Source organism: Anopheles marshallii, chromosome 2 (assembly GCF_943734725.1).
Source record: "Anopheles marshallii chromosome 2, idAnoMarsDA_429_01, whole genome shotgun sequence".
NCBI lineage: Eukaryota > Metazoa > Arthropoda > Insecta > Diptera > Culicidae > Anopheles > Anopheles marshallii.
In genome coordinates, this window is record NC_071326.1 from 25,988,389 (window position 1) to 26,003,087 (window position 14,699).

At 41.8% G+C, this 14,699-nt stretch overlaps 1 protein-coding gene across 1 annotated transcript; it reads left to right on the top strand.

Moving 5' to 3' along the window:
- Positions 1 to 206: 206 nt before the first annotated feature.
- Positions 207 to 1,577, top strand: LOC128708780 (uncharacterized). Its single transcript, XM_053803760.1, has one exon. It carries the CDS (start codon positions 207 to 209, stop codon positions 1,575 to 1,577), a length of 1,371 nt encoding a protein of 456 aa, XP_053659735.1.
- The last annotated feature ends 13,122 nt before the right edge of the window (positions 1,578 to 14,699 follow it).

Consider the following 14,699-nt stretch of genomic DNA (forward strand, 5'->3'; position numbering starts at 1 on the left):
TTGTATGAACTAATTTGCATTCTGGTACGCCGTGGAATTGCAGGGAAGACTGACGGCGTTGCACTTCTGTCTGGCAAACATGATTTTCATATACTTCCCGTTACATCTCAACTCGTTTCGCTATTTCAGCTTTTTAAAGGTGTCCGCAAGGGAAGAGTTCATCGTAATCGATCGCAATACGCCTATAAACGAATCCGGCTGCAAAGATGTCTAAACAGGATACGGCAACGTTCTTTTCGCAGGGCACGTCAGCACAGTTCGACTACGTGCTGGCTCTATATCCGCAGGTATTAAAGCTAAAGGCCGAAAACAAATGCAAAAAGCCGGACGAGTTGATTCGGCTGGACGACTGGTACCAGAACAAGCTGCCTCAGCTGATCAAGAAGCGTGGCAAGGATCAGTACATGGTGCACGAGGAGCTGGTAAAAACCATGAAGTGGAAACAAACTCGCGGCAAGTTCTACCCACAACTGTCCTATCTGATCAAAGTAAACACACCTCGGGCAGTGCAGGCGGAAACGAAAAAAGCATTCCGTAAGCTACCCAACCTCGAACAGGCCATTACAGCGCTATCGAATCTGAAAGGCGTCGGTACAACGATGGCGTCGGCTTTGCTTGCAGCGGCCGCCCCGGAAACGGCCCCCTTCATGGCGGACGAATGTTTGATGGCAATACCGGAGATTGAAGGCATTGACTACACGACGCGAGAGTATATGAACTTCGTGCAACACATCCAGACCACGACAGATCGATTAAATCGCGAATGTCATCCAGCTGACAGCTTGCCAGAACAATCGGCCGGTAGTAACAAAGCTTCTCCCCACAAAAGAACAGGCAATGGGACGGCTGCTAAAGATGGCAACACGGACGACAGCGGTTCGTGTTCTTCCGATGACGATTCTTTAAGTGCAACGCCGGCGAAAAAGAACAAGCTCGACACATCAAAGGCAGGACTGCAGCCTCATGAGAAAAAATGGTCTCCACACAAGGTGGAGCTCGCGCTCTGGACACATTATGTCGCCAGTGAGTTACAACCGGACATACTGGAGCACATACCAGCAAATGGGAAGTCTGTCACCGATGCATCGTCCTCCAATACGGTAGATCTTAACAAACCCGCGACACCCGGTAATCCGCCTGAATCGGATACATCCATGACAACTAACGGAAATACCACCAACAGTGTCCTGGCGCAAAACAACCATGTAAGCGAGGAACCTTCGGACGATAGTAACTTTGACACCGAACACGATAAAAGTGCGCTCGGGTCAGACGAATCGTCTAAGGATCACAAATTCACCCTGGACAGTTTGGATGATTGTACCAAGTCTGAGGACAGCATAGAACGACCCAGTGCTACTGTAATCAACACTGGTAAAACATCACTCTCGGGTAACACGCGAAGGAAGGCCGCGCTAAACAGTGGCCGCAATGCGGTGTCAGCAATGGCGGTCAGTGATGACTCGCTCAGTAGTCCCAAACCAACGATCGAGGGAAAAACAAACAGTTCCGATGAGGAGGACGAAGATGACGAGGAGACAGTTCCACCTCCCAGCAAGAAGACCAAAGTTGATTAAAAGTCTACAGCCACCATAAAGCTGACGCCGTTTGTTGGGAACGATGCTCTTTTTCTATTCGCAACGATACACTCGAGATACCTGCTGCTTGTGAAGGTGATGTGTACCGTCTCTTTGGTAGATGATCTGGCACCTTTATCCTTGGGTTAAATAATTTACCTTCTGGAATTCCCAAGGTTTTATCGAGCCAGAATGATACTTTACAAAAATACAGTTTTTTTACTTGATATAACTTTTTGTCCTATGCATGCAAGATAATGTATAAATTTTGTAGGACTTTACTGCCATAGACATTCCACCTGTAGTTTGAACGATGCGGATTAAGGTTAAAAGCCTAGCTCAGTTCTTCAATTAATCCTCTTTTTGCACTGAACATTATAGTTCAAATCGTTGAAATTGTACAATGACGCATATGTTGTCTTTAAACTACCAATTATAAAACATATTTAAAAGGACACGAATGCTGACGTTCGTCTTAAAATATATTTAACCCAGCACTGATTTGAATAAAGATTTGTTTCAACATGCTCATTCTAAGGATGAACTCTGCGTTCGAAATGTTATTTATCCCATGTATTTGCCAAGTAATGATTTTCGAAAGTTATTCTATGTCGAAAAATAATATTCGTTAACTTATATTAAACATAATATCAAATATATTTTTAATTTGCTCGATTGCGTAGGAGTATAATTGATCGCATATACTTTTATAACATAATCCCTTCAATAATGATGCCAACTCCTTGGAAAAAAATCGCGTATAGGTTTATAAAAACTCCTAATGTACCAAATTCTGGCAAAAAAATCAAATGAAATTTCACCAAAAAACAGATGAAACAGTAACTACAGTGGGCTGTACCATTCTAGTAAAAAGAATTATTTGAAATACAATTATTATGGTAGACATCACAGCCGCAAGTACACGCATATACAAAATCATTAGAAACTAGAAATCAAACTAGCTTTAGTGGTTAGAGAAAAGGAAACACAGTTGATAAATATATAGAAAATGCATTTGAAAGTCAAATCTAACATATACAATTTAAAATCCATCAGACATGCTTTGTCACGTTGCAAGAGAACAGCCATTAAAATGTGGCAGAAAATAATTAAAGAAGCCAAACTAACGTTGTATGATCTTGAGAGACTAAAAAAACCATAAATCATCTGAAGACAAGGAAAACACAGCAAAAATACATCAATCCAAATTGGCAAAAGCAGGATAAGCATGTACAATTGATAAAAGATTGTAATAAAACGCAAACCCATACTAACGGTTACAGACGCATCGAAGAAACACGCTAATAAAGCTGAAATCATACTGAGAAAGTAAAGTTAAGGTTACATATTTTTTGGTAAGTAGCTTGATTACCACTGTTATGTATGCTGCTTTTAAGGGTGATTGTTTTATTCGTTCAATACATAAATAGTGAAGAAATACTTCCTTCTATTCCACCAGGATACAGCATCTCTCAGCTGGATTCAGTTTCCATGTAACGTCATACTTTAAAGGTAGGTAATTTGTTCGTCAATTTGAATTGATCGAAAGAAGTACACTCAAGAATTTATTTAGAAAGATGAAAAACGTTTCCCCATGGCCCATCGTAGAGGGATGGATACTTTTATTAGACACGCACAATAACTTTGGCCTATTTTCTCCCAACCCCAAACGGGTTCTATCGTTTCGCCTGAAATCGTTTTCGTGTGTTGAATTCAAAAATTTTACAATTCACCTTCCTGACGCTAAAAGAACGATGACTCGCTCGTCGATTGATTTTTCCCTTCGGCCAACTTATTCCATGCTTCGTACGAAATGGGAAAAGCGAAAATATTATTCAACACTGCGCCTCCTCCAAGGGAAAAGTTCATCAACACGCTGGAAGGTGCTCGATAAAAGGTGCGAAATTTTTTTTTTCCTTTCTACTGCTCGAAACGCGTGCGAGAGCAATCCCGAATCCTGCCGATACGTGATGGTATTCAAAATGTCAATCATCGGTATGCAAGACACACGAGCTTATAAAGTTGTTTTTCAGTATCAACCACCTCTTCCGCTTTGCATGAGCCTCAGCCTTTCAACAGACCTTTTACCGAGCCCACCGAAGTCAGCGAACACAAACCCATTTGTTCGCGTTGCTTAAAGGTTTTACGGTGTTGCAAGCAAGTGTTGCTTCGAGATGTGCCAAGACGTACGCGGAAATATATAAAAAAAAAACAACGCACGTAAACACATCGTGCTGTACAAACAAATATCTTTCGTTTTCGCGGCGTGAATATATTAACCGCTTGATTTCTTCGAATTTCTACCTCACGCCACAGCTAAGCATTCAGTTGGTGGGATATATGAGAAATATTTCCGTAATGTTGAAGAGGAGTAAAGCTAATCCAGTGTTGTTAAGGTTGCACTTCCATGGTTGGAAATATATGGAATTCCTCAGGAAAACTATGGAATGATATCCACACTACGCACTTACCATTTGAAGTTGGAGCAAATTTCGCACATTTCTGTTAGAGCCTCTGTGGACAACGTAAAAATAATGTCAAGCTTAAATAATAATCAACCTACCGGTGCTTGGTGAGTCTAATTCGCCCAATGAGTTAAGTGATTCCGTGATTCCCAAGTATAACAATTTTAAGATTACAATAGAATTCAGAACAAACTTTTATAATGTGTCGAAAACTGCTAAAGATACTGAATACCTAGTTGAAGTCCTATGATGATATTGTATAGACCTGGCCTATTACAGACAGATTTCTGCATTATACAGATACATTTAGAAGGTCAAAAGATTTCTTCTGCATACATACTTTACAGCCATCGCAAATCATTTCACCCCTTCATACATGAAAACTTCCTTAATTACTCAAACAGCAAAGAAAATCCTTACTTGTATGTACGTGATTTTCTAACTCATAAACAACTAAATCTTGGCGCTATACTCACACTACCTTTAAGTGAAGAAAACAGCAAAGATCACGCTTCGGGTCAAAGGATAAGCTAAACCCGGGTCGTTGTTCTATTAATGACATGGTTCTACTCATTCACGTCCTTCGCCTTCATTCACACACGCCCATTTGCCCACCCACAAACACACACACGCACACATACAGTCACCGAAAGCAAACAAACCTGCAGCTCACTCCGGTGTCCCCATGCTGTCACCCGTGGCTATCTGTTCCATGTCGTGCGTAATCAAATTAATGGTTATTGACGGAATAACGCGCCAAAAGTACACAACGTGTAACCGGCGAAGCTCCGGTATACCGGTTCAAGAAACCCGTGTACACCGGGCGAAAGCAAACAACAAATACACTAGAAAAAGCCATTTGTCCTCGAATGTATATTCGCATGAATGGGGTGGAGGTAGGAAGAGAAACCACTCCAAGGGTTCGATACGTGGTTTTCAGCAGGAACCATGCACGAAAAGCCCACTACGATGGATTGCGGTACACTGTTATCAGTCGTCTCCTTTTACCAAAGGTTGGATTCTTCCAACGGTGAGAAGGGGAAACTACTCCAATGCCAACGAAAGTAGGCACGAAAAACGGCACGAGTTGGGAGTTAGTAGTTCAGGCTTTTGGAATTTAATTTCCATCCCAATGACTTACCCGTCCCATGCGGGGTCTCACAGCTAATAACACATTGTGTGCTTTCGTGCGTGATGGGAACGAACATCCGGGAACGAGGGAGTCACTAGCAACACGGAGCGGTCGGTCTTTTAAGGTTTGTCACTGGAGTATGGCGGTGAAAATGAATTAATTTGCGAGTGGCCAAAATTCGTTAGGGATGGGAAAAGTTCCTCCCAGAAGTGTCCCTCCCCATTGTAGCACGGACGCAGGGGATGAAACCCCGTTCCGTTTCATCTCCTCCGGGCAAGTGGTGCGAAGGATAATTGCATGATAAGGAAAGTTTTTCCATGTTGCGCTGAAACCGCGCACGGAGTTGCAAACCCTTCATGAAATTTTAATCGCCAGTAGTTTGTTTTCCTTTCGGCGAAAATTTGTCCCACAAATTAACCATCCACCCCGGTCGGTGCGGTTCAAGGGTGAAGGATGTGTGGTAAGCCCTTACCGTCCATGTTTGCAATGGCTTTCGGTGGCAGGGATTCTCGTGGATCATCGTACGTTCACGTTGGAATTAACCTGTCCACTGTGTGCTGGTAACATGATGGTCATCCATCAGACTGGATGTGTTTCCCCGATCGTACCATCGTGCTTCGTTTGTTCAAGGAAGCTCCATTAATAATCCTCCAGTACGGTTCACCACACCAACGGAATGGACTGCAGCCAGGAAAACGATGTCATTGCGAAGTCAAATATAGTAATAGTTGGTTGTTTTTTTCATCCTGCTCTTTACGATCCACCTTGTTCGATGCTTGAAATCGTTGTAAAAATTCAGAACACAGAGATGATGAGGAAAAATTCTTCTCATAACTCATCGCACGTGTACCGGAAGCGCGTGGTTGCTCTCCCACACAGAATGCATTCGCTCAAAGCACTGACATCCATTTGCAGGTTATAACTCACCCGGTACGTGGCTAGTATAGCGTCCGTAAGGATAGCTAAATGCTGCCTCGATGTTTCATGAGGTGGAAGGTTTTGTGATTTATTTTATTATTTCCTATTCACATACTTTTAACTCCGGGGTATAAAAAAAGAATCACCTTGATAAAAGTTCCTGCACACTATTCGCTTTCCACCCTTGTTATTACAATTTGTCTTCAATCATGTTGCAACCATGGCTTTCATTACTATGAACACTACCGTTCAGATTGAAATCATCATTCAGTGTAACACCAACGAACTTAACGAGTACTTAAAATGATTCATCAAAGAAAAACTGAAACTTGGAGTGCTTTGCTCCCAAAAGCTGCACGAACATAGAAACGCTTCACTTGGGGCACGTTTTGTTACCGTCCTGCAGCGGATTGGGCAAAAACTAAATTCGATCAGACAGCTGCTGGTTGAAATGTATCGTTGTCTGCAGGCTGAAAGAATCCGAGATACACGAGAAAACATCAAGGGCCTTCATTTATCATTTCATGCTTCACGTGGAGCAGGACGAAACGGCAAGAGAAAGGTTACTTTCAACCACGACGAAACGTGAGGTGGTAAAATGTCATTAAAATCGTCATCGAAATTCCGTTCCATGATTGAGATTCATAGCTTCTACGATACATTCGATTTTTGTTTCTCTGCATCCATAATTATTCCAGTAATTTATTTTGACGTGCGTGTGTGTTATTATTATTTGTTAGAACATGGCATAAATGTCTGTGGTAATTTTAAATATAACATTCAAAAAGGCAATTTTCTTAGTGCTGTGTAAAAGCTTAAGTCATGTACTCCTAAAAACCTTGTCCTGATGTGTCACAAAAGAAGCACAGCTTTTGGCGTACACACGTACTTTCCTTTTCGTTTGCAAATATAAAGAATGAGCATCAAATTCCGTCACTCAAATCGGATTTAAATCCATCCGGTCGTATGACTGTGGCACGAATTTGAAGAAAATTCCACTCTTTTCCTATCGCAGCCGAGTCACTAAAGGATTGCTGTAAAAGAACTAAGGATTTTGTCCCCCGTTTTCTACCCACAAAAGCCAATTGCTTGCTACGCAGTAGATAGACGCCACTCAAATAACTAATGGAAATTCTATGGATTGTCAGGATGGCGGCAGGAATATTCAGAGTATAAGGAATGGAATAACGATAAGCTAGAACATTGCATGCTCACACACAACCCAACCATTAAAACCATGGCTCAAACGGACGTTCAGCACGATGGTTATTGGGTAAATTTTTCGTTTAATGTTTAAACGCTTGTGCGCCTCCAGAGGCAATGGAAAAACCACACTCCACCCGGAAACCCCCCCCCCCCCCCACCCTCCCTCTCTTTACTGTCATTTAAACTTTCCCATCGGTATTGGCTTTTTGGAGTTGGCGGCGCTTCGGTACGGCAAGGGACTATCGATTCCACCGGGTGTCACTTTGGCAACGGCACACAGGAATATTTCTAATTTTCAACAAAGGTCTCCCCGGTGCCATTGGGTTTCAGTGTGGTGTCTATTCTTTTATCCGTAGCCCACCCTTCCTACATCCATCCGAATGCCAAATCCACCTACAGTGCACCCTCTCGTGCGATCAATGCGACCGAGCGTGTTGGGTTCGAGCCGTTTCGTTTTATGGAAATTGTTTCGGAACCAACGAAGCTGCCTCATCAAAACACATCCACAACTCGACATAACGCATAAACACCCTGCCCCTCTCGATGTCATGCTCCTGTCCGATGCAGATATTGTGGTTTACGTGCGTAGGAGCAGGATGAAGATGTGTGGTTGTACGACCGTACGTACATGGTGCCGGTCCAATGTCAGAAAGAAGCGTCAGGCTTTTGTTTAATCTGGCAGTCAACAGTTTGCGGAGCTGGAATCGACTAAAGAAGCCGAAATTGAACCGCCACACAATGGAGCTCCAAACAAACGATCCACCACGATATGAGCTGTTGGATGGTATGGGAAGGATATTTTTGATGAATTTCCCTATGAAATCATCGTTGTTGCGGTGTGAACGTAGCATGTAGATGGATGCGTTTGGCACAGGTGGTAATTTTTTTATTGCCAACCACATTCGAGGCGGATTGTTTTTTTCTTTTTTAGAGAAAGAATGTAACATTACTCAACATGAGGTAAGTGTAGGAACATTTGCACTCGAACATTTCGTCCTCCGGTTACGATTGCGGGGTGGAAGTTACGGTAGAATGATGAAATAAAATGAAACACATTCAAATACCACCCTTGCAAGCGATGAGATGGCCAACGTACTTTGTGAAGCCCCTTTACTTTCCACCATACGGTGGAGAAACGCATGAACAGGGGAAGAAAATTCGTTTATTACACTTGAAGGATTCTACGCTGATGAGCTAAGGGATCCCTGTACCTTACTGCTTTCCGTCCTTTTTGTTTGTAATCTGTCACAATGCTGCTGATTTGCGAGGGCGACGATTTCGTTATGATTTTTATTGATTTATTGTACTCTGAAGAGAGGAATTGATGTAGTGATTGTGTCTTCTATTTTGTTTTGTTGTGTTAAGTGACGTTTCCTTTCAAAAAAATATAAACGCTCAATGATAAAGTATTTAAGCTGCACATAAATCGAAAAAAAATTTAATTCCACTTCTGATTTGTAAAATCCAGTCTTTGAAACTGCTTAACTGGTTTGTTGTCTAACTTTGAGAAGCCTGATAGTATGCAATATGTACTATACGTCCGCTATTGAGATAGATCTGTAGAGTATATGAAAGCAACGTGAACACCTCTCATCTCTTGCAATACGATGGTGTAACAAATATTGAGAAAGAGGCAAATGAAGCTGTCAAGTCTCTATGAAAATAATAAACAGCAACAAATATGTGCAAAGTCAGGTTGCAATTAAAAACAATCAAAAATTGCATACCTTTGGGCTGACACACCAACTACAGGAGATCACACTTAAAGCTGAAATGAAAAAGCATGGAGAAGACTAACCTGTAATTTTTTTTTTTTTTTTTTTATTCAATAAGAACGGCCAGGCCGTATTGGTTAGAACTAACAAGGAAGCTTAATCTAAGATACAATTCACAAACGTTTGAAAACATTTCCTTCTCCAAACCGTGAAAGGTCACCTTATCCCGGGTGTACTCGGCCGTGTAATTTTATTTATTATCAATTGAAAAAGGTTTGCCAATTGTCAATAACTAAACAAAAACTGCACACAACACCATTAGAAAATAACATGAATAACAAAGCAAACATCACTATCTACAAATCAATGCGCTTGCTGTTATGTTCTAGTTTGTTCCTAGTGAAAAAGGAAAGACCTAAACCCAATAACTGAGAAGGTAAACAATGTTCTGATGGATAGGACATGAATGTAAATCTTCCAAACCAACAATGTAGAAGATGTACACGAGTGTGGAAAAGTCTTGCCTCGTGCTTTTCCACCTACAGGGGCAGTGGTTTACGACCAGCTGAAACCGTACGTCGATTGAACGGTTAAACCAAGGAAACTGGTGAATCGTAAAGCAACTAGCAGAACATCATACAGCACGGCAAGATGTAACAGGCTGACAGGCAAGCAGGAAAAGCATCCGGGCAGTAAACAACAGCTGTCTATCGGAGTTGTTATGGACGTTCTTACCAGCGAAGCAAAAAAGAAAAATCAAGAGAAAAAGCTCTTTGGGAATGCGGTCGGGACGTATGGTGGAAGTGTTTGAACAACCGTTCGTTGTTGGGAAGGGACCAAACAACAGGACACTTGCTAACGTCGAGGTACCATGATTGTAGTTTCAAAGTGTTTTGCATTGCACTTAGCAGGAACTTCTGTACAGCCGCAGATGTTTCCTTGATTTCGTTTCCACTCCGTTCTGTCCACTTTGCATCCACAGATCACGCGTCACAGGCAGTGTTTGGTGTGCATGGAATGAGTTTCCGAAGACCGATTGACAGAATGAGAGCATCCTGGAGGTGCACAGTGTCGTGTTACTAGCAAATCAGTGTTATCCACCCTGCACCGTACGATCTTTGGCGCAAATAATAGATCGAAAGCAACAGCACGAAAGGAAGCAAACAGACATAAAAATAATCAAGTTCCAACCGTACGGAGCAGCAGGAAAAACGACAAGTGGACATAAATCATTACACCGTCTCCGGCAGCCAATGTCACTTGCTGGGCTGGGTGCAATCGAAAGCTTTCCGGGATAGGGTGCGCTACACCAAAGGCGCAACTCAAATAAATAATCACAGCTTCCTGCAGATTGATCCAGCGTGATTCGCCGGAACGAGGCTAGCAAAAAAAAAACAAGACGATGGCCTTTTCATGGGCCACAATATCCAATTGCATTCACTCGGATTGGAATGGAATTTTAATCCTTTCCAAGTGTGCTTTCCCAAGCATCTTCGTTCCTAAGCACGAACTTTCTTTTCTACTTGTTCCACCATTTAGATGTTTCCTTCCGGTGTGTTGGTGTCTCGTGGTCACGGGGGAGCACTGCATGTCTTCCGGAATCCTACCAGCTGCATGAACATCATAAACTCCACAATCAAATGGCAACCGTAGTAATGGGGTGGGGTAGAAAAACTCATCTTCAACCCACCCTTTATTCAGCACACTTGGGAGCCATTCAGCTAGACGAAGCCATCGCTTTAAAATGCGTGTCCCGGCTGCTACACCCCAAACCTTCGCCATTGCGGAAATGGTTTTTTCCAAGCGCCGAGCGGAATGGTCGGTCACTTATCGACACTAGGCGCTAGCGTAGATACGAAAGAATGAGGAAGGAAAGAGGACGAAAAAGCACCCCCCATAGGACGCATTATTTATTTTGCTTCCGTGCCGTGATTTTAATTCAACCATTTATAGTCATCGCGAGCGATGGTAACGATCCATTGTGTCGCGATCATTTTTGCCATACAGTGTATTTTTGCGGCAGTGCTTTTCGGTTCCGAAATTGTGTTAGTGTTCACAAGCGCCAGAAACCTCTTTCATGGTCTTTGAAAGGCACGAACATGCAAGGCGCAACAAGAAGGCAATATCATTATTTAGATTCTGTATCGTATGGGTGACATTTCGGGGAGATTTTAAAATTTTCAGTTTTCTAACACGATTATACGTGGGTATAGAGCGTTTTTTTTTTATTTTTCCTTTGCACGAACATACAAATTTCCATTTTTTAAGCAGTGTTTATGAATTATCAACAATGTGAAGGCAATCATAAAAATAGAGCTTGTCCAAATTAGGACTAATTCGAGAAGCGACATATGTTTTTTTTATTCAACAAGTACTTTACATCTATCAGCCTTTCTGTTGAAATTTGTTTTTTGTTGAAAATTGTTTGAAAATCGTTATGTAAAGTTTCAAATCTTTCCAGCCTGAAACGAGTTAAAATATTCGAAAACCGCTACCATCATCTGCATCAAACTCTAAAGCACATGCAATGAATATTTAATTCACTCTCAATGTTAGTTGCAACTTTTCATTGTGGAACACAACTTTGTTTTCTGCTCTCCTAAACGTTATTGTTCCATTTTCAAAAATAAAATAAATTTGCCAGTATTCTAGTATGTTTTCATAACATTTCCCAAGGTGCGTGTTTCATCAGGGCATATTATTTATTCCAGAACGGCAACTCGCACTTTTCCGCTCAGATATAGGGGTTGTTGTGTTCTTCACTTGTTTTTGCAACCGCGACATGAAAACCATGTTTCACATTTTAGGTGGTTGCTGAATAATTTACATGAAAAAGTTTGTTTTATTTTTCTGGTAAATGAAACACGGAATTCATTTTAATGAAAACAAAGATGGCAAATTTTAATTAAACACAGATGTTTAAGTACCAATAGCAAACTGTTTTCAGATCTGAAGCATTTTTATTAACTTATCTAGCAATACAACCTTCAACCTGACCTTCTTTCAACACCCACTTCAAGTATCTAGTGATAACCTTCAATCAAAAGAACACACACACACACATACATAAAAAACAATAACAGCCAAGGTGTCAACTTGACGTACGCTTGATACGACTACGTTTCTGTCAAGCCTGGAAACACCGACAGCCGTCCCTTTTCCTTTCTCACATTTTAGACAATCTGCGAGGTTAGTCCCCAAAAAGCATACCGACTGATCCTACCCTTGCCGTTGGGTACGGATTCGCTCAACTTGACGCATACATCCTAGCAACGCTTGGTTTGCAATGATCACAGAGGGAAAGTACAGGGCTCTTGGTCCTACAGCACAAAACAAGAGGGGAAGGCAACCGTGTGGGACGATAGACTCGGGCGGGTAAACGCCATAGCATAAATGCCTGAACAATTATGCTCTCCACGGTCGGTCCGTCATGCCATTCAGTGAACCACCCTTCGACCACTCGCTCGCTCTGTCTACCATCACCGCAATGCCATTTTGATATCCCACTCATTGCGAGTGTGTTTGTTTGTGTGTGCGTATCACATGTGTCAGCACCAGGCGACTCCATCCCATGCAATTTGAGTTTTGCGTTGAAAGCTGGAAGGAGACACACCAACGCATAACCGTACACGCACAGGCAAATCGCGCGTCGGTGGGATTGCTACTCCACAATACATGCTGTTAGGGTTAAAGAATAAACTGTACAAATCGTACGACAGTATAACATTAGTCTATCAACAACTCAACAGCCCTTCTTTTAGTTTACTTTCAAGCTTACACGTTGCACACGGTAACCGTGGTAAACATGCAACAGCATGCAACCGTGGTCAAATATTGTGTGCAAAAACAAAACAAATCATTTCTGCAGTACCGTGCCACACGAGGAGCAACACTCTGCTGCAAACGTTCGCCAATCGGGCTTACGTATGGAAAGCCCGGCTACAATTCATAAATTCTACAGCTACAAAAAAGGGCTACAATGAAAGTGAATGTTTCGAGCAGGGAAAAAGGCACTCACGCCCTTTTTGTTTTAGGTAGAAGAAGATATAAGAACCTGTTCCTTCAGCGCATGAGGAACGGAGTGCAGCAATTTTCCAGAACGACGTCAGTGTCACTGTCAGTGTCACTTTCTCTTACACATCATCGGCAAGGACTAAAGCCCTTCTATCTATTCGCCCGTTTTTGCTTCCGTCCAATCATCTGTCTGGCGTACGACAGACTCGTACTCGTTCCCGTTGGTTCGTCGTGTACCATTGAAGAGGGTGTGCGTTCCGACGCAATTTTCCAGACGATATGGTACGATGCATGGTACACTTCGGGAGATTCCATCGATAATGATGCATTAGGTAGATTTTGTTTGCTAGCATTTATGCTGAAGTCAACAAAACAATTATCTACTTCTTTTTTCCTGTTTAATCTCTTGTAATACTGAGTACCATTAACGGCTATTGCATACATTTAGGCGTGTTCGGTTTATTGTTGAGATCTTAGTTCATTTTGGAAGAATGATTGGAATTAATATAATAGAAAAGAAAATTACTTTCACCATCCTATTAGGCAATTACAGAGTGTAAATATCCATCCATTTTGTCAGATGATTTATTTTCATCCACTATCGCTCCTCAAAGTTGCCCTTCTTCCCACACGACCCACACAAGCGATTCATTACGTTCTCATCTTTCACCATAAATTGGTCAGCTTCGAACGGGGGGGGCCAATCATTCGTGTCAGCGTGTAGTCGAAACCTGCCAGCTATTTTCCACCTAAAACTCGATTACTCTGTCTATCAAGTTGTGATGCCGGTTAGCGGTTTCCGAAGTTTCCACTCAATGTTTCTACGAAATTTCCCACTGTGCGCTTGCTGCCACTTGCCCGCGACTTTTGCAATCCTCCCACGTCGGGTGTACATCGTTTTTGTGGTATTATGGTACGCATGAACTTTTTCCTATGAGACAAAAAAATAAACAGGGAATAAAAAAGAAAAAAAAATCCACCTCCAGTTTTTCATCTGCTTCTCCATTCCGGGACAACCGCTGGGTGCTAGTCTATTGTGCTGGTGTCAGGAAGAATAGCTATTTTGAAATCATTCATCCCACCATTTTTCAGCGCGTTGTTATGGTGCTTCAAAAAAAATGTGAAATTAAATGCTCTTCACCGTAAAAGCAAGAATGAAGTTTAAATACACGCCCAAACAAAGGAACGCCACAGGAAGCAATGAACATAATTATTCTCAGCTCTCGAGAAGAGTGGTTTTTGTGACGTATTTTTCGAATACTTCTCATACTATCGTTTAAGGGTAAACCCCTTTTAACACCCGATTTTGGGTACAATTTATGTTTGCTGTTACCAGAGGTGCAATTTTTAACTTAAAACGCCAAACATACAAACCCTGAAAAGCTGAAAAGTAATGCCACTTTTTCATAACATTGCGAAAGCTCTGATTGAAAAATGGATATCTTTACATTCGTGTCTTTGTGTAGCAATTTTGAATCTATGAATCACTAGAACTTGAAACCGTTTATTAAAGTTTCGTAGGAAATACAACCACAAAATACAAAAACATCCAAACCCCGTCATCTGGCTGTCAAATAGACAATAAGATCCCAACTAATGCTTCAAACTGTGTGCTATTATGCTTCTATCATCCTTATTAAACGCTTCGGCGGTATGTTTCAGACAAATATAC

Excerpts from the sequence above, each read along its gene's own strand:
- LOC128708780 (XM_053803760.1), top strand. The coding sequence starts at position 207 with ATGTCTAAACAGGATACGGCAACGTTCTTTTCGCAGGGCACGTCAGCA.